This window comes from Armigeres subalbatus, chromosome 2 (genome assembly GCF_024139115.2).
Source record: "Armigeres subalbatus isolate Guangzhou_Male chromosome 2, GZ_Asu_2, whole genome shotgun sequence".
Classification (NCBI taxonomy): domain Eukaryota; kingdom Metazoa; phylum Arthropoda; class Insecta; order Diptera; family Culicidae; genus Armigeres; species Armigeres subalbatus.
The window spans coordinates 990714-1014020 of NC_085140.1; the positions used below are offsets into that span (position 1 = coordinate 990714).

At 40.9% G+C, this 23307-nt stretch overlaps 2 protein-coding genes across 3 annotated transcripts; one reads left to right on the forward strand and one right to left on the reverse strand.

Annotated features, from left to right (window-relative positions):
• The first annotated feature begins 1048 nt into the window (after positions 1 to 1048).
• Positions 1049 to 4485, forward strand: LOC134217423 (116 kDa U5 small nuclear ribonucleoprotein component). 2 transcript variants are annotated; one of them, XM_062696183.1, is made up of 4 exons: positions 1049 to 1241; positions 1328 to 2417; positions 2476 to 2890; positions 2971 to 4485. In XM_062696183.1, exons 2-4 carry the CDS (start codon positions 1354 to 1356, stop codon positions 4414 to 4416), a joined length of 2925 nt encoding a protein of 974 aa, XP_062552167.1. In that variant the 5' UTR covers positions 1049 to 1241; positions 1328 to 1353; the 3' UTR covers positions 4417 to 4485. The 2 variants fall into 2 exon arrangements, with proteins under 2 accessions (XP_062552167.1, XP_062552166.1); XM_062696182.1 differs by having other exon boundaries at positions 1050 to 1241; positions 1324 to 2417.
• LOC134217425 (protein VAC14 homolog) lies at positions 4460 to 22597 on the reverse strand. Its single transcript, XM_062696191.1, has 6 exons — positions 22376 to 22597; positions 22085 to 22309; positions 20669 to 22021; positions 20529 to 20608; positions 20299 to 20464; positions 4460 to 4668 (listed from the first exon to the last, which is right to left on the reverse strand). The coding sequence occupies exons 1-6, from the start codon at positions 22471 to 22473 to the stop codon at positions 4542 to 4544; spliced, it is 2049 nt and encodes a 682-aa protein (XP_062552175.1). The 5' UTR covers positions 22474 to 22597; the 3' UTR covers positions 4460 to 4541.
• Positions 22598 to 23307: the final 710 nt, after the last annotated feature.

The following is a 23307-nucleotide window of genomic DNA, read 5'->3' on the forward strand; positions in this document are numbered from 1 at the left end:
TACATACGTCGCTTTAACATATGGGAACTAAGAGCGACCTATGTAACAAAAAAGCAAAACAAAACAAAACTGCAGTTGCGTCAATCGTGCACTATGGAAAACCGACCAATGTACATCGACGAACGTGCAGCATACCGGTGTATGTATAATTTTATCGTTTTCACAGTGAATTTGAATGAACTGAGCTTTGATGTGAAGCACGCTTATTACGTGACATGTAGTGATGCATGCCAGCTGAAAAAAGTATTGAAAAAAGATTTAGTTTTAAAACAGTTTTAGAAAAAGTTTTGCCAACTTTCTGCAAAAGTCTCGCTTAACTTTTCAAAAGGACCTAAGTAACATTTTTTTCAAGAATTAATTTGAGTATTGCAATCGAAAGCTTTCATGTTTTTCTGTTGATTGCGCTATTCAAATTAATAATTCATGAAAAAAATGTTACTTAGGTCCTTTTGAAAAGTTAAGCGAGATTTCTCGAATCCTCATAATTGTTACATACGTCGTTATGAAAAATTATGCTTGATATATTTACAAACATGCACGGTTAGAAAAAAGTACCTTTTTTTTTTTTTTTTTTAATTCTTTATTTAGGTACCTTTTTTTTTTTTTTTTTTTTTTCTCCTTTATTAAAGTGTTTTTTTTAATTTTAAAATTAAGTTCAACACTTAATTTAGGTACCTAATTTTAGGTACTTTTTTTCTCTTGCATCTCCCTCCCGCTTCCCTTTGTTGTCATAAACTGAAGAGTAAAACCACTCAACAAGAGCATTAAAGTGTGGGAACCCAACGTTGAGTAATCTCATGTTTACAAAAGTTGAGTGAAATTTACCTAACTTTTGGATAGTTTCTATTTAAAATTAAGTTTATTTTACTTAATATTAAGTGAAATTTACTTAATTTCAAGAAAAACTTGCTTAATTTTGGGTTCCCACACTGAACTCCCGATTTGATTGAAAAGTACCTAATATTAGGTACTTTTTTCTAAGACAGCGTGCGGTTTTGAGTGCAAAAAACCCACTTTTGGGTAGTTTGGTTTTCAGTGTATGTCAAAGCTGTCAAATTTTTATGCCGGCATTTTCTTCGTTCGTCCATAGTTTAAAAATGTTCGTGGGCTTGAAATAAAAGTTTTCATAATACATAAATTGATTATATTCGGTCATTCGGCTTGAAAATATAAATATTATTCTGACCACCCAAGATTACGTATTGTTAAATATTTAAGCACTTAATCAGTTGTGGCAACAGGTAAGTAATGCTTTAAGATGCAATGCTTTTCAGATATGTAATCGATAGCAAACGTTTATAAACACTCCGACGTTTTCCGTAGTTAGCACGCTTCGCTTTCCTGTAAGCAATCATGGATACGGATTTGTACGACGAATTTGGCAACTACATCGGGCCGGATTTAGAGAGTGACGAAGACGACGATCAAAGTTTGTACGGACAACCGGACCAGCAGGATGATCTCGATCTGGATGACGGCATGGAAGAAGAAGCCGAGCAAAGCGAGGATCCTGCCACTTCTCGAGCGGTGGTCCTTCACGAGGACAAACGATATTATCCATCTGCACTGGAGGTATACGGAGAAGAAGTTGAAACCATCGTGCAAGAGGAAGATGCACAACCGCTGGATAAACCCCTTATTGAACCGGTCAAGAAAGTAAAGTTTCAGATCAAAGAACAAGAACTTCCTGACACTACATACAATATGGAATTCTTAGCAGATTTGATGGATACTCCGACGCTCATCCGAAATGTGGCTTTAATCGGCCATTTGCATCATGGAAAAACTACATTTGTTGACTGTTTAGTACGACAGACGCATCCGCAATTTCAGGACATGGACGAGCGAAATTTGCGTTACACAGACACACTATTTACTGAACAGGAACGCGGTGTGAGCATTAAAGCTACCCCAATAACGCTGGTCCTGCCGGATGTGAAGAGCAAGAGCTTTTTGATAAACGTTTTTGACACTCCAGGGCATGTGAACTTTTCGGACGAGGTAACTGCCGCAATGCGTCTGTGCGACGGTGTTGTTCTTTTTGTGGACGCCGCGGAAGGGGTGTCTTTGAATACGGAAAGATTGCTGAAGCATGCTATTCAGGAAAAGCTGGCCATTACTGTTTGCATCAACAAGATCGATCGCCTGATGCTGGAACTAAAACTGCCTCCCCAAGATGCTTACTTTAAACTGAAGCACATAGTAGAAGAAATCAATGGTCTATTAACTCTGTATGGGGATTCGGATGTGAAGCAAGTGTCTCCCATTTTAGGCAACGTATGTTTTGCCAGTTCCTTGTATGGTATTTGTTTCACGCTGAAATCCTTTGCTCGGCTTTATGCCGATACGTACGACGGAGTCAACCCAGCGGAGTTTGCACGCCGACTTTGGGGTGACATGTACTTCCACAATAAATCGTAAGTCTTGTTTGTAAGGAACATTGAAACTTTAGGTTAATGAAAACACATTTTTCAGGCGCAAGTTTACCAAAAAGCCGCCGCATAGCTCAGCTCATCGCAGCTTTGTAGAGTTCATCTTGGAACCTCTGTATAAGCTATTTGCGCAGGTTGTTGGCGACGTTGATACTACGCTGGTTGACACACTGGCTGAATTGAACATCCGTGTAACCAAGGAAGAAATGAAATGCAACATTCGTCCTCTGTTACGTTTGATCTGTAATAGATTCATTGGGGACTTTTGCGGATTTGTGGATATGTGCGTAGAACACATTCAATCACCACTGGAAAATGCCCAAACGAAAATCGATCATATCTATACCGGAGTGAGAGAAAGTGGCATCTACCAGGATATGATGAACTGTGATCAGAGCTCGCAACTGATGGTGCATACTTCGAAAATGTACCCTACCGAAGATTGCACTTTCTTTCAGGTTAGTGGACAGTTCCGATACAATTTTGTGATCTGTTAAATGTTTCTTTTGTTTCTTACATTTATATTCATATGTTGTAGGTCCTCGGTCGCGTAATGAGTGGAACATTGCATGCAGGTCAAGAAGTTCGAGTTCTGGGCGAAAACTATTCGTTGATTGACGAAGAAGACTCTCGTACCTTGCAAGTAGGTCGTTTATGGATCTATGAAGCACGATACAAAGTCGAATTGAACCGCGTCCCGGCGGGTAACTGGGTTTTAATCGAAGGAATCGATCAGTGCATAGTCAAGACTTCCACCATTACGGACGTCAATATGAACGAAGATGTGTTCATTTTTAGACCGTTGAAATTCAACACTCAGAGTATCATCAAAATTGCGGTAGAACCGGTCAATCCTTCGGAGCTGCCGAAAATGTTGGATGGGTTAAGGAAAGTGAATAAATCATACCCTCTACTATCTACAAAAGTTGAAGAGTCTGGCGAGCATGTCATTCTAGGAACTGGCGAACTGTACCTGGATTGCGTCATGCATGATCTGCGAAAAATGTACTCTGAGATTGACATCAAAGTAGCGGACCCAGTGGTGGCATTTTGCGAGAGTGTAGTCGAGACAAGTTCCTTGAAATGCTTCGCCGAAACGCCGAATAAAAAGAATAAAATTACCATGATTGCGGAGCCGCTGGAAAAGGGACTGGGTGAGGACATCGAAAACGAAACTGTTTCCATTGGTTGGAACAAGAAAAAGCTAGGAGAGTTTTTCCAGATCAATTACGATTGGGACTTGCTTGCTGCTCGGTCAATTTGGGCTTTCGGACCAGACAACACAGGTCCCAATATTCTTGTGGACGACACACTTCCATTCGAAGTGGACAAAGCTCTACTGGGGTCGGTAAAGGACTCAATCATCCAAGGATTCCAATGGGGCACCCGAGAAGGTCCACTCTGCGAAGAACCAATTCGAAATGTCAAGTTCAAAATTCTTGATGCCGTAATTGCGCAGGAGCCACTGCATCGAGGAGGTGGTCAAATCATCCCAACAGCCCGGCGTGTAGCCTATTCTGCGTTTCTATTGGCCACACCCCGTCTCTGTGAACCGTATCTCTTTGTAGAAGTGCAAGCACCTGCCGATTGTGTTTCTTCCGTTTATTCCGTCCTAGCCAGACGTCGGGGTCACGTTACTCAGGACGCGCCTGTACCAGGTTCCCCGTTGTACACCATCAAGGCATTTATCCCAGCAATCGATTCGTTTGGATTTGAAACCGACCTCCGGACGCACACTCAAGGGCAGGCGTTCTGCCTGTCGGTGTTCCACCATTGGCAGATTGTCCCTGGTGATCCGCTGGACAAAAGTATCGTCATCCGACCGCTAGAACCGCAACCAGCCACGCACTTGGCGCGTGAATTTATGATAAAAACCCGCCGGCGAAAGGGTCTTTCTGAGGACGTTTCGATCAATAAATTCTTCGACGATCCTATGTTGCTGGAGCTAGCCCGCCAGGACGTCCTGCTCAACTATCCCATCTAAGCAAGGTAAGGACTTCGGATTAGGAACTTCAAAACAATATAGATAAGGTTTTTCATTGCGTTCCACTAACGATGGAATGTAATTCATTATGTTAGAGCTGTTCCGAAAGCCCTCCGAGGTTAGTTTTAGAATTGATTTTTTTTTCGTTGCTCCAGTCGCTGCCGATGATGCATTGCTTGAACTTGTTGGAAATTTTCAAACAACTGCTTGAAATTGATTTTACTCTGGCTCTCGTTAGATGATTTCGAATTTCTGGAAAAAAAAATACATTTGAATTACTGTGTAACGTTCATCTAAGGTAGTGATCCCCAAAGTGCGGCCCTCGGAACCCTTTTATGCGGTACGCGAAGGCTGTCAGAAAATGTACTAGGGTGAGTGTACCAATTGTCGCCATACATAAGAACAACTATTAAAAACCGGCACTAAGTAAACGGCATGTGGGTGGACTTTATACATAGGTACCGTCATCGGGGGTGACAATTGGCCAAATAGGGGTCAAATTGGGCCATGTTTTCAACAAATTAAAATGTCTTAATAACGGGATTTTTGTATCTGGGCCAAGGAAAATTGTAATATAAGATATTTTTTGAGCGATTTAAGGTGATTATACAATGCAGCCCGTAGTGAATTTCAAATTCATCACACGTATATCCACATACATTTACAAAAGCCCAAATCTGGCGTAATAGTTTTCGTACAGTGCCCAAAACTCAAATTATGATTGTTCAGCATAACTAAGCAAACGATCTACCATTATTTCAGCCCCATACGCGTTATGGTTCTTTCATCTCGTGCTCTTGAAAAAAATATTGGAAAAGCACGTGGTTTACAAAATGACCGATTTCTGGCTTTATTGTATAATCACCTTAGATAGCCGACTTACAGACTGTTCGCGACACTTGAACCCACAACCTCTTTTTTTTTATTCTTTATTTAGGTGTTTTTCTAATTCTAGATTAAGTTCAACACCGCCACAACCTCTTATTTCTAATCAAAACTCTACCACCAATATGCACAATCATGATTATACACCATTCGGGACGCGCGAGGTCCTGGAACACTCATGGCTCGTTCATACTGTGTACCATGAGAGAGATATTTTCGTTAATGTTGTACAAAATAAAACATCACGTATGTTTGAATAATATGCAATTTAAGCTCTTATGTACATCTTAAGGCCAGTCTTATTGTTCAAGCTTCAGTATTTATTTCTAATTTAAAACCAATAACGACGTCATGTTGATTTAAAACCAATAACATCTCCATCTATGGTGATATGGTGGCCATGTCCCCTTCCACCGGATATGCGACACTTGTCATGTCCGCAACAGTAGTGAATATGTGCTGTGTGAGTGTCCTCTCTACGAAGTTTTCAGAACAATATACCATATTGGTAGCATCAGGGATGCATTATCAAATTATACGACATACGAAGCAGCAATCATTTGTTTCTTATAAGATGCTGGAGTAGAAAATTAATTTGACACACATTGCTACAAGAGACTGACAATCTCCTGTATCGTATCTCCATGATCGATATCGGAATGTAATGTATAGGAATATAGGAAGCCGCGTTGGAGCAGGAGAACAGGAGAAATTACTTCAATAATGCCTCATTCTGTTGTTGATACCATACACAAGTAACCACCAAGCATTAATTCATGCATGTAACCAATCACAGATCAGCATATTAAGGTGGTTATACAACAAAGCCACAAATCGGCCATCTTGGAAACCTCGTGCTTTTTCTAGTGATTTTTCAAGAGCACGAATTAAGAGAACCATAATGCCCATGGGGATGAAACATCCGTAGATCGTTTGCTTACTCATGATAAACAATCGACTTTAATTTCAGCATTGTACGAAAACTATTACGCTGGATTTGAACTTTTGATAATTGGCTTGATTGTATAATTACCTTAAATGCTTATTGCATTAGATCAGTTTTACCGATGTAAGGATGCATTTATTCATCGCTTGTCAAGCAACGATACACTAGTTCAGTGTTACGAATGCAGCGATGCATTACATATGTTTTATTTCAACATTTCAAAGTAATAAGGCATTATTTCCGTCGTAAAAGGGCCTTTTTGCACTTTAAGGTGGTTATACAACAAAGCCACAAATCGGCCATCTTGGAAACCACGTGCTTTTTCTAGTGATTTTTCAAGAGCACGAATTAAGAGCACGTGGTTTCCAAGATGGCCGATTTGTGGCTTTGTTGTATAACCACCTTAAGGACATAGTTGGAAAAGTACCACGATGGCCGTCAATATGGCACCGGACCTTCCACGGGTCGTTACCACATCTCCCGCACTCCTCTCCCACCAGCATTCGAATGCATCGAACAGCATCGAATAAAAGTTTAATATTCAAATTACTAACCTGCTCACAGCATATTTATTTACTTCCCGTGATAATTAACATGTTTCTTCAAATAGTCCTATGAATTTCGGTTCGAACTATAGAATAAATCAGCAGCTTCGTGCCAATTTAATAGCCTTTCGCGATTTGGTGGGCTTATCACTGCACTTCACTTCCTCTCAAAGGGCATTGATAAAATCAAATTTTCACACACTTCTCCGTACATGAGCAGCCCGAAATGTTGATGGAATGTCAATTAAACATCACTTTTTGAAATCAGTCACTTGTTTGAAGCGAAAACTTAATATAAACTGCTATTTTTGATCGAAAAAAAAACGACTAAAAACTGATCGCGGAGCGAATGTAAACACCGGCAGCGGCAGCAGCAAACTAATATTTAGGGTGGCTCAAAAATTATGTTTCTCCGCCACGCTCAGTCGAATATGTTTCATATTCTGGGTGTCTTCCGATGGTTTGGGCTGGTTTGAATAGGGGCTTAGGTCGTTTCAGGTTTGTATGACAGTTGATATGGCAAGATTTAATTTTACATTATTCTGATTGTGGCGCTTCGTCATTGGGCCATGGCGAGGGGGGAGACCATATGATTGGATGAAATATTCAAGAGCTTTGACTCCATAGACAATGCATATTGAATTGTCGTTCCGATAGTTGAGAGTCGATTTTATTCGAGATTACCAATCCTTAGCATGATAATTAGGCTTCTCAGAAAGCATCAGTGAAATAGCCAGAATTTGTATGTGATATCTATCGCACCAGGAGCAGATACTTCATACAAAAAGTGTGACATGGGAGTGAGCGGGGTATAAAATGCTATTTTTTGCGTTACGTAATCAATGGATCTTTCCCAAGGTGCGGTTTTCATTCAGCTATGTGGGTTCTCTTTTCGCCAGCGTTTGGGAGAGAAGCACTGTAGTCAGTGTAATGAAAGGTTTAGTTTCCCATACTAGCTTTCATACAAACTTGAACCGGCTTGTGCCCAATCAGTTTTTGTTCAAATTGGCTTTTGGAATACACTCGGAGCTGGGACTGAATCGATTGAGCGTGGTGGAGCCGGGTCGTTTTTTGAACCACCCTACTAATATTCTTTGCTTTTTTATAAATACTACACCAATACTACTACAGTATGTGACAGTTTTCATTGTACCAATACTTTCAAAGCTTTGTTTTGGTACTCAACCCACCTTCACCTTAATGGCTGTATTATTTGCAAGCATATATAGCTCCATGGTTACTTTGGTACTCTGTGTAGGGATTGAGACAGTGGAGGCCAGTGGAGATATATCAGCTTCCACACTGATATTCTTCCCTCCCCCTTCATACGGGAGCTTGGCAGAAGGAAGGTCGTGCGATATGTGCTATCACAAATATTGCCCTCCGCTAGCTTTCAAATCGACTTCTATAAAAACATTCTTCATGCCTGCCGTATCCTAACGGAACTATCAATTCTATACCTTCGCCTCTAATGCTATCATGAACATGTACGTCCAAGTTTGGAAGATGATATTAGCATTTCCATATCATAACATACCCTGTTATTACAATACCAAACGCATCACAAATTATTATTCGTTTGCAAGGAATGTAATTGTCGCTGAAAAATGCGAAAAACAAGCGACAAAAGAGAATAGCGATAACTCTTTGTCCCCATCTGCAGAGGATAAAGACATTGTTGCGTTCCATTTTATTTGCAACAAACATGGAGTAAACTTTTCAAACTGCGATAACTTGTTTATTTCAGAAGTAAAACGCAAATCATGTGAACAGATGGTTAAGTTTATGTCTAATCTATGATAACTGATACTAATTTAACCAAAAACATCATCGGAAACCGACTACTTCTCAAAATACGTGGCAGGCGATAATTGTCCTATTCTGTTGCAGTTTGGGACAAACGCTTATTGCGAGTTGAGTTTGTCCCAACATTTACAAGAGAGGATAATGTCGTTGTCATTGGCAATGTTGTTATATTACATTCCTTGTTCGTTTGATATTGAAATACCTAAGTATGTTATGCCTAAAGTATTCTACATGTTTTGTCCCGTGTACGGAGGAACAGACCGTTTTACCTATAGTATGGAAGCACCTCCTTAGCCGTGCGGTAAGACGCGCGGCTACAAAGCAAGACCATACTGAGGGTGGCTGGGTTCCGGTGCCGGTCTAGACAATTTTCGGATTGGAAATTGTCTCGACTTCCCTGGGCATAAAAGTATCATCGTGCTAGCCTCATGATATACGAATGCAAAAATGGTAACCTGGCTTAGAAACCTCGCAGTTAATAACTGTGGAAGTGCTTAATGAACACTAAGCTGCGAGGCGGCTCTGTCCCAGGGTGGGAATGTAATGCCAATAAGAAGAAGATGGAAGCACACTACCTCCTATCTATATATATAAAACTCAATGTTTGTATGTTTGTATGTATGTTTGTATGTATGTTCCAGCATAACTTCTGAACGCATTGGCCGATTTCAACCAAATTTGGAACACACATTCTTTATCTTAAGGAGACGACGATAGGGGGGTTAGGGATGCTCTTTAGAAAAGTGGGGGAGGGGGTGGGGGGGTGTTGTATTGCTAAGGTATCGATCAACTCAGTGTACCTTCTGAACCCCTTGGCCGATTTCAACCAAATTTGGAACACACATTGTTTATCTTAAGGAAACGACGATGGGGGTTAGGGATGCTCTTTGGAAAAGGGGGAGGGTGTGGGGGAGGGGTATTGCTAAGTCATTGGTCAACTCAGTGTACCTTCTGAACCCCTTGGCCAATTTCAACCAAATTTGGAACATACATTCTTTATCCTAAGGAGACGACGATAGGGGGGTTAGGGATGATCTTTGGAAAAGAGAGAGGGTGTGAGGGGAGGGGTATTGCTAAGGTATCGATCAACTCAGTGTACCTTCTGAACCCTTTGGCCGATTTCAACCAAATTTGGAACACACATTCTTTATCTTAGGGAGACGATGATAGGGGAGTTAAGATTGCTGTTTAGAAAAGAGGGAGGGTGTGCGGGGAGGGGAATTGCTTAGCTATTGATCAACTCAGTGTATCTCCTGAACCCATTGGCCGTTTTCAACCAAATTTGGAACACACATTCTTCATATTAAGGAGACGACGATAGTGTGGTTAGGGATGCTCTTTTAAAGAGGGACGGTATGGGGGGAGATGTATTGTTCAGCAATCGATCAACTCAATGTAAGTCTTGAATCCAATGACCAATTTGAACCAAATTTTTATCAAATATTGTATGTCCTAAGGAAACAATTTTACTGAATGTGGGTAGGTCATTTTAAAAAAGGGAGGGTATGAGAGAGGGGTATTGTTTAGTTATCGGTCAATTCAGCATAACTTTTGAACCCATTTACCAATGTCCACCACATTTGCAACCCATATTCTCTGTTTAAGGAAGTAAGTAGGCATTTTCCCGGAATAAGCCCATGGTGAGTGTGATCCCTTCTTTAAAAATGGGGGTTTGTCCGGAATAAAGCATCGGTGGATGTTTTTCCTTCTTTAGCAATTGACGTTTGCCCGGAATAAAGCTATTCAAACCAACGATCTCTTTTTCAAGATCAGTCAATGCTTCCAAAAGCCTTCTTTAAATCAAATGATGAAGTATCAATAAGTTAACACAATTACTCTGTTGACCAATTGGTTTTATCATTTTTTGATTGTGAAAAAAATGAAAACCAAACTGGCAATTCCGAGCAAGGCCGGGTACATAAAGCTAGTTCTATATAAATATGAATAAAAATAAAATCTGGCCAAAAATAAAATCCAAGCCCATTTTCTCAGCTTGATCAAAATATTACATACACCGATTTGAAAAAGTTCCCGAGATAAGTGCGGGGTTAGAGATCACCTCCAAAAGCAAACGAGGGAGGCAGGACTACATCCGCTTCGGTACAACCACAAAGTAATGCTTCAAAGGGGGACCAGTGCACAACGCACCCTCGAGGTTAGCTGCGTGTCCTTGCAGCACCGAACATCGTAACTCGCTTTTTTAGAAGAACACCATGGTATCGTGCCAGCGCATTGCCGGCTTTCCAGGTGGCCTTACCACGCCCTATGTCCTCGGAAGGTGGGAAGGGTCGACTTCGCGCCTGCTTCCCTCTGCCTGCTTCCCTCTGGTATCAAGAATGATGATGCCGCGTGCACCCCAAATTGACCTTTCTGCGATAGGGCCTATTCGCCGGCACACAGAGGGACTTGCCGACGCGGTGCCTACGCATGCCCCAGCCTTGACGAGGACCCATTTCCGTCCTCGGAACCCGCCCGGTTGACCGAGGCCGCGAAAGCGACGATACCATGTTGTTCTTCGCCCGGCCACTTGTTCGATGAAAGGATCGAGTTCGACCACAGAGCATGACCACCGGTATGACCCATGAAGCCGACTCTGATCCCTTGGACCACCTCTTATTTGCGCCTGAACTAGCCATCCTTGAGTCCACGCGCCACCTTCTGTGTAGCTCCGAGACGATTTGGGCGATAGCAGATAAAACGGCGTTCCAGCCAACTTCATCTTTACACATCCTCCGAACTAGATTGTCCGGAGTAGTGTCCAGACCACATGTGGCAAGCATGTGGTCACGCATTGCGCGAAAACGTGAGAGCACACGAACAACACGTGTTCCGCCGTTTCCTCTAAACCTGCTTCAGCTTTGCTGGAACAAATCAAACAATTGGGAGGGTTCGTGCAGCATTGTGCCTTATGTCCCTCCAATCCGCAGCGTCGTGTGTGTGTGTGCGTGTTTTTTTTTTTTTATAGAGGGATGAAGGCAAATCTGCTTACAGACACCTGAAATTATCACTCAGGGAGTGGGGTTGGCGCGGAAGGCAGAAGGCCAGCCCGCCGAACCCACTAAACCCACCCAAGCAACAGAAGGTTACTTGAGTTACCCTCTCTTCTAATGCCCTGGTCCCTCCGGGACTTACTGGATGTCAATACTTCGGAGAGGAGCTGTGCTCATGCACTTCACTTGTCCAGCCTCTAGCAAGCATTGCTAGTTCGCTGCATTCTCCTCATCATTACTGATGCAAGTATGACTGCGTATCTCCACTACGATACGTTTTGCATTTGGCGCTCGTACAATTGCTCTCACTTCTTAATTACGGCACGGTTACATCAATCATTGGGCGTACCGATTGAGTGCCGAGGTCGGTCCAGTGATTCCGGTTGAAGGATGGCTTCCGGTTCACTGGCGCCCCGACGACTCCGAACCGGTTGTTTTCCCACGATCGGCTACTATTCATCTCCTTCGCTCACTGTCCAATGCTCTCTGGTCTTCACGTCATTTTCGCTGCAACGACAGCATGATCTGCGTTACTGCTCTGTTCACCATGTTCCACGTATTTTTATTTTCGCACATTTCCTGAACGATGTTGTCGGGATTTATGCTTCGAGTGCTGACCGTTGAGACCCAACTCCGTTCTGCCCTGAATCGTGGACAGTCGAATATCACGTGCTCCGGTGTTTCTTCACAGTTCGGACAGGCCGGACAAAGTGGAGACTCTGCGTGTCCGAATCTATGCAAATACTTATCGAAGCATCCATGGCCTGACAGGAACTGCGTCAGAAAGAAGTTGACTTCTCCGTGTTTTCTGTGCTCCCACGACTGCAGGTTCGGAATGAGCCGATAGGTCCATCTTCCTTTCGAACTACTGTCCCAATCCTGCTGCCACTTTCGCATCGAATCGACTCTCGCAATCTTGCGTGCTCCCATCGTTCCACGTAGTCCATAGCAGGCACAATCTTCCTCCAATAAAATTTGGATGGGAGTCATGCCTACTATGACGCAGACCGCATCCATCGAAATGGTCCGGTACGCACTTGCCACCCGCATAGCCATTAACCTGTATGTGCTGTTGAGCCGTGTCAGGTTCCTTTTCGTGATTGCTCCTGCCGCCCAGACGGGGGCACCGTATCTGAGTACAGAAGTAGAAACGCTGGCTAAGAGTCTCCTCTTTCTGCTACTAATCGCAGAGCTATTCGCCATTACTCTGGTTAATGCTGTGGTCGCTTTTGTTGCCTTATCGCAGGCGTAATCAACGTGGCTGTTGAAGTTTAGCTGGCCATCGATCATCACGCCCAGATGCGTTACTTTTCGCTTCGACTCGATGGTGACCTCCCCGGCTGTGATTGAAGTCTGCTGAATTGCTTTCCTGTTGCTGATTATCATCACTTCCGTTTTATGGGCTAATGCCAGCATTTTTCCGCACATCCAGTTCTCCATTATTCTTATGGCCTCCGTAGAACGTACTTCCACCTCATCTACTGTTTCTCCGAATACCAAGAGCACCATGTCGTCCGCAAATCCAACTATCTTCACGCCTCTTGGTAGTCTGAGCTGCAATAACCCGTCGTACATAGCATTCCACAACGTCGCACAGAAGAGTAACTAGAACAAATTCGTGGACAAAACCCAAAAATTTTTTTTCAACATTTATACATTCTTATATTTTTTTTAGATACTTAGAAACATTCTGCATAATATGGCTATTTCAGAAGTGACCCAAAATTTTGTAAAAAAATATAATTAGGGCTCAAAAATGAGGTATTGAATTGGATTTTATTCACTTTATTTGTGGAGTATTTGGAAAATTTGATTTTTACACAACATAAATGTTATCAACAATCTATTATTAGTACACAATGAGTAGATTATAGTTGTATGTCTCCATTTGGCTCATGTTTATGGTCAAAATATAAATTTTATGTTTCAGGTGATGACCATTTGAAAATCACAATTTTTTCTATTTTTTATGTTTTTCTTCAGAGGAAATGTTAATCTATACGGCAAGATCCGGCAAAGATAAATCACTTGGGTGTAACTTCAAGATATGAACTAAGCATTCCACGTGAAAACTCGTCCGCAAACGTCCGCAAATTAGATTCTGAGCTATTTGAATAAAATGCGATTTTTCATCATTTTAAAACAAAATTTTACCATTTGCTCATAAATTACCACATATAACGAATCCAGAAGAAAAAATATTATATGCATTACAGCACCTTGTAGATCAACAAACAACGTGATGTAATTTTGGGATATTCTGGGTCATCTAAACTGTTCTTGAGTTCAGAACTTGCGGAACTTTTTGTTACATATATGTTACTAGCTGTATGTACCCGGCCTTGCTCGGAGTTGCCAGTTTAATTCGCAGTTTTTTCACCATCGGAATTGGAATAGGTCAAAAGGATAATTGTGTTTTCTTATTGATATTTCATCATTTGATTAAAGAAGGTAGATTACATTTGAAAACATTGACTGATTTTGAAAATGGGATCAAACCCAAAATCGCTTTATTCCGGGCAAACGTCTATTTCTAAAGAAGGAAAAACATACACCGATGCCTTATTCCGGAAAAACGTCTATTTTTAAAGAAATGATCACATTTACCGTCCAGAAGGAAACACTTTAATCATTGCTTTTCTCTGGGCAAACCATGATTTCGATGAAGTGTTGAGTTGATCGATCCCTGTCATCTTCGCCTTCTTAAGAAAAAGAATGTTTGTTCCAAATTTGGTTGAAATCGGGCAAGGGTACAGAAGTTATGCTGGAACATTGGATCATTGCATACCTTGCTTTTATTTATTAATCTTAAATCATTATCATATAATTATCATACCTTTTAAAATTTGAATAAAGGTTACTCGATTATGGATCACTATGCAATTTGATCATTCATAATCATCAATCATTAATCATATCGATCGTTAATCATTAACCATACACATAGTGTGTCAACATTTAATCACGATCGGTAATCGTTAATCATAATCCAACGGTTTTTTCATTATTCATAATCGTTAATTATTGTCAAAAATGAATTTAATCATTAATCATTATCAGTCATCATTTTCAAAAATTATAATTCATTAATCATAATCTTTAATCATAGAGTTGAATGATTTAATCATTTAATCTGCTTAGAATTGGTCCTGGGGTCAGGAGTTACACTGAATTGCCCGTTTTCTAAAGACAACCGCTTTCCCTTTACCCTTCCTCTTTTCTCAACGGCCATTTCACCCCTTTGTTATCTTCTCCTAGGGATAGAAAATGTGTGTACCAAATTTGGTTGAAATCGGTACAGGGGTTCAGAAGTTACACTAAATTGCCCGTTTTCTGAACAATACCCTCCCTTCAGACCCCTACCCCTTATCCAAATTTCCCTCCCGTACGATCGGCTCCTCATAGTGAATATGTGTACAAAATTTGATTGAAATCGGTCCTGGGGTTGGGAGTTACACTGAGTTGCTCGTTTTCCAAAGACAACACCTCCCCTATACCCTCCCTTTTTCCAATGACCATCCCATCCCCTTTGTTATCTTTTCCTTATGATGTAGAATGTGTACCAAATTTGGTTGAAATCGGTACAGGGGTTCATGATTTACTTTGAATTGCCCGTTTTCTAAACAAAACCCTCCCTCCAGACCCTCCCCTTTCCCAAATCCCTCCCATATGATTACCTCCTCGTAGTGAATATGTGTACAAAATTTGGTTGAAATCGGTCCTGGGAGTTGAAAGTTACACAGAATTGTTCGTTTTCTGAACAAAACCCTCCCACCACCCCTCCCTTTTCTACATGACCATCCCACCCCCTTGTTAACCTCCCCCGAGGATAGAGAATGTCTGTACCAAATTTGGTTGAAATCGGTCCTGGGAGTTGAAAGTTACACAGAATTGTTCGTTTTCTGAACAAAACCCCTCCCACCACCCCCCCCCCCTTTCTACATGACCATCCCACCCCTTTGTTAACTTCCTCTGAGGATAGAGAATGTCTGTACCAAATTTGGTTGAAATCGGCCAAGTGGTTCAGAAGTAGTTAGCGAACATACATACATAGATTGGTTTTTATATATATAGATTTAAATTCACAGGCTCCTGGACCAACCAACCAACCTGGACGAACCAAGACCAACTATCATTGTGAAATATTTATGGGATATCCTTGATTTCAGGACTTGAGTTCTACAGCTGCTAAAGTAACCTTTTCTGTCACACTCATTACATCTCTCGGAAGACCAACAAACACCGTAAGACAGCTTTGATAATTTGAGTCATCCAAACTGTCTTTGAGTTCAAAGCTTGCAATCTACAGTCATGACAATAGCTTTTTTGTCACTCAAAGCTCCGATATATATCCGATCTAGCGACGTTTTTTATTTGTAATGAATTTCTAAAAGCTCTTTTCCGATGTGTATTGACCTTCAAGGCGAATAAAGGAAACTTTTTAGTAGCTGTACATCTAAAGTCCTGAACTCAAGTATAGTTTGGATACCCTATGGCGTCCAAGGGATATTAAAAAGTATATTGTTTACCGCAGTACCTCTATAGGTACGTTTGAATGATAATCTTATTTTGCAACAATACAGATGCTGCTAATGTACTAAATATTTTCTGTTTCCGAACTCTGCTATGGTCAGGACGTTCTAGGTTGTTGTAAGGCTTCAAACGCTCATACCTGATATTATTCCCTGATAGGGGAGTTAAGGAGAAAATAGTGTTCAAGCAGAAAACAGTGTTTACATTTGTGCATGCGAATTTATACAACCATTTTTGTTTTGGGATCTTGGGCATGGGTTAAAATAAGTTAGAAGTATTTTCCTATGTAAATGTTAGGAAATCCATTTAAGGATAGAGCTTTAACTACGGGTTTATTGCTACTTTGTGAAATATAGCCATTTTAGAATCGTTCACTTAGCGGCAGCAAGAGATTTTGATTTTTCATAAAACGCGAGGTTTTATTTGAAAACATATGTATTTTGAGATTTTTAGCTGGTTTTACACTGTTAGGTGGATGGATTTAGCCAAAAAATGCATTTTCCTGCATAATTGGCAATTATTATTTCATCCTAGGTCCAAATAACCGCAAAAAATAGTTTTGGCCAAGAATTGGCTTATTTACTCCTATGTGCGTCGGTCCCAGGATAGAACCTTGTGGAACACCAGCTGTTATTCGTACTCTCTTTAGTCCCTCATGTGTTTCGTAAACTAGTGTCCGATTCTCGAAATAGCTCTTTAGAATTCTGCAAAGGTATCCCGGAAATCTCATCCTGTGTAGAGAGTTAGCTATTGCTTCCCAACTCGCACTGTTGAACGCATTTTTCACGTTTAAGGTAACCATAGCGCAGTAGCGGATACCTCTTCTCTTTTGCTTCTTGGCTGCTTCAGCTGCTTCTACGACTTCCCGGATAGCGTCAACTGTAGATCTGCTCTGCTCTCGGAACCCAAACTGCTTGCACGATAATCCGTTGTCGCCTTCTGTGTAGATAGTTAATCTGTTGAGGATGACCTTCTCTAGGAGTTTTCCGACCGTGTTTAGCAGACAAATAGGTCTGTAGGACGATGGTGTGTGTATGTGTGTGTGTGTGTGTGTGTGCGCACCAAAAGAGCAAAAAGTTTAGCTCACTTTTTTTTCACGTACCCTCAACCAATTTACTCGCAGGTTGCATTGGACGCAGTATACTGCCCCATTGTTTCCTATTGAAAATTGGCCGGATCGGACTATGGGCTTGGAATTTATGGCCAAAATACTTTTTCTCATAAAAAAGCGCGTAAAAAAGTCTAGCTCACTTTTAATGCACTAGGGTTAAGGCAGGTATTTTCGTCTTTTCGTCATAGTCTCGAAAACCAATAAAGGAGACACTTTTTTGACAAACTCATTCGTATCAAATCTTAAGCTCAGGAGATACATTCTGCTATAGTGGAGCTCTAGCTAATGGATGTTGCTTTCGATGGTTTTAGCCCCTATGACGATGGACGGAAATACCTGCCGTGTCCATATCCCTCAACCGATTTCCTCGCAACAGGTTGTATTCAACGCAGAAACTTGTCTCATTATTTCCTATAGAAAATTGGCCAGATCGGACTATTTTTTACCGCACGAGAAAGGCATCATCACCGCTAGGTGGATTAATCTGTTTTTTTTTTGGTATTTTACCTCTTTTGCAAGGCTATTTCATAACAGAGTATAGGAACTTTTCACGAAAATCGATTTGGTACCAGTTATGTAGGACGTAGCAATCCTAATAACAACAAAACGATTTGGAACCGCTTCTGACGGTTCGATTGGAAACAAGATGGCGTCTTTGCCGATCTCTTATTCTTATTTCTAGTAGGAAGGTGTCCGCTACTACGATTCCTGAGCAAAGCTTAAGAGCAAATAGATAACTAATTTTGATGTTGTAAAATCGCAAAATTTTGATAACTCAGGTTGATATTATTTTGGTCGTTTTAAGGGTTAAAAGATCAAAATCTATAGCAGAAAAATCTTACTGTGACATCAAATCGAAAATTGTTCCTGTTGATGAAAGCAAATGGAAAACTAATTTTGATGTTGGTGTTCGTTAACAAAATAAATCATTTGTTTGATGTTATATCATACAATTTAGAAATCGACAGTAAAATGAAATCAAAAGATGTACCCAATCACGAAAATAAGAATTTGAAAACAAATCATGATTTTGATTTGATGTCGACCACAAAATATGTTTTCAATTTGCTCTATTTATGATATCAGACTTTGCTCGGGTTACCAAATATTTTTTTCGATGAAGGTGCTTAGTTTTGAAAAATCGAACCTTAGATGTCTTTCGCCATACAGACTTCAGAAAGTTAACTCCTTGTGTGTCGCTGTAAGCACAGGAAAAGTGAGTGATTCATTATCTGCTTTGAGTATGGTTATAACGGCACACTAGGAGTTAACTTTTTTGAAATCAGTTTGGCAAGCAAAGAGTCCTATATATAGTAATAACGCATTTGACAGATCTCCTGCTCGAAATTCGAAAAGAATTATTCATAGAATTCTGGAAATAGCAAAAATGTTGATGCTTTATTATGGTTGGAAATTGTCAAGTCGTTTATGAAAATTTACAGATTCAAAGTTGTGCGGTGGTCCGAACTAGCCATCTTCAGATTGGCAATTTTAAGCCTTCATTTGCAAGATTAACTGGATACTGGATTAGCGTTTGCTACTTTTTGATGAAAGTGTTCGAAATTCTTGATAGGGAGTCTCGTTTCGACCGTCTTCCAATGCGGTTGGTTTTTGCGCTCTACTTTTGTGCGGAGATTCGCCTAAAAGTAGAACAATAGAACCAGTGCAGTGACCGCGGTCGAAAGAAATCTCGCTTAACTTTTCAAAAGGACCTAAGTAACATTTTTTTCATGAATTTATTTGAGTACTGCAATCGAAAGCTTTCATGTTTTTCTGTTGATTGCGCTATTCAAATTAATTCATGAAAAAAATGTTACTTAGGTCCTTTTGAAAAGTAGTGTAGTGTATAAAAAAGTGCTGCAGATCCTGAAGACGTGCGCATGTTCGTGTTTGCTAGGGCTGATCGATTGTTATCAATGGCAATGCCCTTTCTAATATTGCGATCAAGCCGATGTACATAATGCTCAAACATGTTCAGCGTCAGAATTATTGAGGAGAGGTAAGGTTTTGAAGACCTGTAAATTTATTTAAACACGCATGCACCCTCACAAAAACACACACACATTCACATATATTCACAAATACATACATACACTGATGGACGTGAGTGTTCGTCATGTTTTCATAGTAAACTCTATTAAAACATGACGAATACTTTTGTCTATCAGTCTACACATATAAACACACATACACACTCATATACACACATACAGATATACATCATACATAAACATGTACACGATTTTTATTATATATTAGGTACATATATTATTAGAAGCGTTTGGTACGGGAGGTCCACGCTTTCTTCCTTTCCCCTCGATTCCAAGCTATTAGGTGACTTTAGGTATTCCTGAAGTCGCTCAATATCTAGGAGTCATCTCTGCGGTACATACTGCGTAGTTGGCCTGGCCATATGAAAAGAAAAATGACGAAATTCAGAAACCGTCATTTTCCAAGATGCTTTCAAGTATTGGCTACTCAAGTATGCGATTAGATTATATTAGATTAAAAGGGTTCGAAATTATTGATAGTTCTTACAAGATGCCGTTCACCACAAAATCAAACAGACGATCCATTGCAAGAAAGTTAGCATTAGCATTGAACATTTCGCACAAATTCGTAGGTGGTACAAGCCAAGACTATTGCATGAAAGTAGGATCACTTTCATCCGTTACCACAGACATTGATTTGGGACTAATCACTATCTCTTAGATGGAAGCAATGCACTCTCCAATAGTCAAGATCTGTCCTGGTCACGCCCTTGCGAATGCTGGGAAGAAGAAGGATGGTTAGTTGGACACCTACTTAAGAAAGATGCAGAGAACTCTACGACCTTTCATAGGTGCCACGGGAGGTTTTTTTTTGGGATTGTGTGGGAGGTTATAACAGTAGGAATCGTTTTGGTAGAACGTGAAACACAGAAAGAACTAAGGGAGAAATACAAAGTAGGAAAGGGACGAGCCTGGAATTGAACCCACGACCTCCTGCTTATAAGGCAGAAGCGGTAGCCATTAGACCACCGAGCTAGACGATCCATTGCAAGAAAGTTATATAAAAAAAACTTACATCTTTGCTGGTTGACCCCAGTAGTTTGGGACGCATTGAAGTCTATTGCGAAGTAGGTGGAACGCTTCAGTTTGAGGAATCAGCATTAATATTCCATACAAAGCCCGTGATAGATGTTGCGCATCGGCGTTGTCATTGGTATGCGAGACCAGAGCTAGTCGAAGGGCTGAAATGCAATTTGGCAGGTACTTGTCTACTACTGAACAGGAGCAATCTACAGGCATACTTACAGGCAAAAATGGGAGATTCAATCAACTGAACAAGTTTATCGATTTCTACTAGAAACTCGACCGTGATTTCCATGTCAGCACTGTAATAAAATCATAATCAAATAAATCTTTCATTGAAAGAAACTTCAGATCCATATTACAATAATACGACGATTTCCGACACATGTTGATAGCACTGAGCCAATAGACAGAGCGACAAAGTAGACACAGCACAATGTGACCAACATTTGTACAGACACTCGAACAACGAAGCAGACTTTTCGCTTTTAATATCCCTCAAGGTGTTCCTTAATTCGAACAAATCTGACGTCGTCAGTAGAATCATATTCAACGTCCGAACCATCGTCGATGCAAACTTCAGGTTGCTTCTTTCCTCTTGCAAGATCTCTGCGAACGTTCGATAAATGTATTCGGCATTCAGCAGACGACAAAGCTGCCTTATGATTAGCGTTCCTCGATTTTCCAAGAACATTCGGTTTTCGCTAAACAATGACAGCAGCTCCATCAAAAAATGTTTATACTGCAGTTGATCGAAGTCGCTGCCTTTCGCTGTCGCCGAGTTGACAATCTCTGCCAGCACGACAATTGCTTGTAGTACCACTTCGTCCGAACTATCAGACAAGCAGTCCCGCAATAACACCGGAAACAGATTGTTCGCATGACTGGACATTTCATCGTGGACTTCGGTGAACAGATGGTGAACCCATTTCAGCACAGCGATCTTAGTCGGCACCGAACTGTGAATCAAGTATTGGCGTAAAACTTCCATCACAGAGTCCAGGTCTAGATTTTTAAGGTGCTGTTGTTTTTCCTCGCCCGATACCAGCTCCAGCAAGTGAATGTTGACTGCCGTCGCACAATCTTTGATGTGCTTTTTAGATTCACTCTCAAACGCCAGGCATGGCAGAACTGCTGTAAAAATGCCTGATGAGAATCTTATAATATTTCCCTTCGCCAGCTGAACGAATTCCTTGATCCAGCTTATTGCAGTGAACTGTATCAACGCGTTACTCGATTGCGCTTGGACTATCAATACGTTCATCATCTGCGGAATATCCACCGCCGTGGGGTCGGACTTGATTGTTTTCAAAAATTGAGTCAGCAATGATTCACACATTCGCTGAATTTCTGGCATATTGTCCTCCAGCATTTGGAACAAACCAAGTAAAATTTCCGGCAGATAGACTACCATGTTGATTTCAGGAACAGCATTCAGCACCGATATCCAAGAAATTATGAACTGCCTGGCAAACGAATTTTTCGCCATGATTCGCTCCCGAACCAACGGAATAAAAGAATCCAAATCGAACGAATGAGATGATTCAATAACAATGTCCTTCAGCAATCGATCGAGTAGTTCGCTGCCATTTTTTACGCTTTGATCAGGATCGGTTACAAGCCTGCTCAACGAGGTAAAAAGACTCGGAAACAGTGGGATGATGGAGCCTCGTGAAACTTTCACCACGTTATAGAGCGACTCGCTCGCAAAATATCTGCAGAGAAGCATTTTTCAATTATGCCTAAAAATAGCAAAAACAAATCGAATCGATACGTACCGCACTCGCGTGTCCGTGTCCATCAGACAGTTCAGAATAGGATTGACAATTTCTTCAATGAATCGTTCAGTATCCTTGCCGAGGGCGATACTGGCCGCAGCCAGCGCTATCAGTCCTCCTTTCTTTTTATTGGAGTCGTTCGACGTTACAAAGTCTTTGCTCAGTACTTCGATTATCCTTCGGATTTGTGCGTAGCTCTTTTTGGCGTTGAAATCTGCTACCATCCTATAATACCCATATCATACATATTTAGCGACGTCGTATACATATTTCGATTACTGGGATACCAACTTTTCGATCTCAGTGGCTGCAATCTTACGCTTCTCGTAGGTTTTGTCGCTGAGGGCCTTAACACAAGCCTCGCTAATAGGAGCGTAAGCATTTTCCATTATTTAAATAGACTATTTACGGGCTTGCAAGTTATTACGATAATTCAATCACTGAGTTTAGGGATTAATATTTATTTCTTCGTTCTGTCTGCCCAGCTGTCAAAACATGCATGCATTGGTAAAGTCAGGCCTTTTCATGTGACACTGCCGAGACTGCACTTTTGTTTACAACCGCTGAACAGGCCTGCAAGTCCGAAGCTGTCACTTTCATAGAAGAACTGACAATTCTCGGATACTTATTCAAAAGGACGTATGTAATTTTGTAAACAAAGATTCAAACGTCGATTTGTCCGATCTGATAGCCCTCCCACAAAAGCCGTCACCATAGACAGATAGGGGGAGGCTTCGGCTTCCTGTTGGTGGTGTTGGTTTGCGTGGGAGTGCCATCAGATTGGACAAATCGACGTTTGAGTCTTTGTTTACAAAATCACATACGTCCTTTTGAATAAGTACCCGAGAATTATTGACGATAAAATCAGCTGTTTTTAAACGTCTCGTGAAAAGGCCCATACAGTTAAATACAAATAATAATATTACCTATATTATAATAGTTATAATAGTTTACTATAGATAGTGGAATATATAGATGAGCGAAGATAAATCCTCTGTCTCCAAACAAACTGTCAAACGTGTCTCCAAACGAGCATGACGTCACGATTTCAATGGAAACGTTAAGGGCTGTGACGTCATATGCGCGTGTGCACGGGCAAAAAAATCGACTCAGCCATGCTTTCGCTCATCTATAGATTCTGAGCGAAACTGACTGATTTTCTCAGTACATTTCACTCATAATATGAGTGATTTTTGCAGTACCCAAATATGAGTGATTAAAGT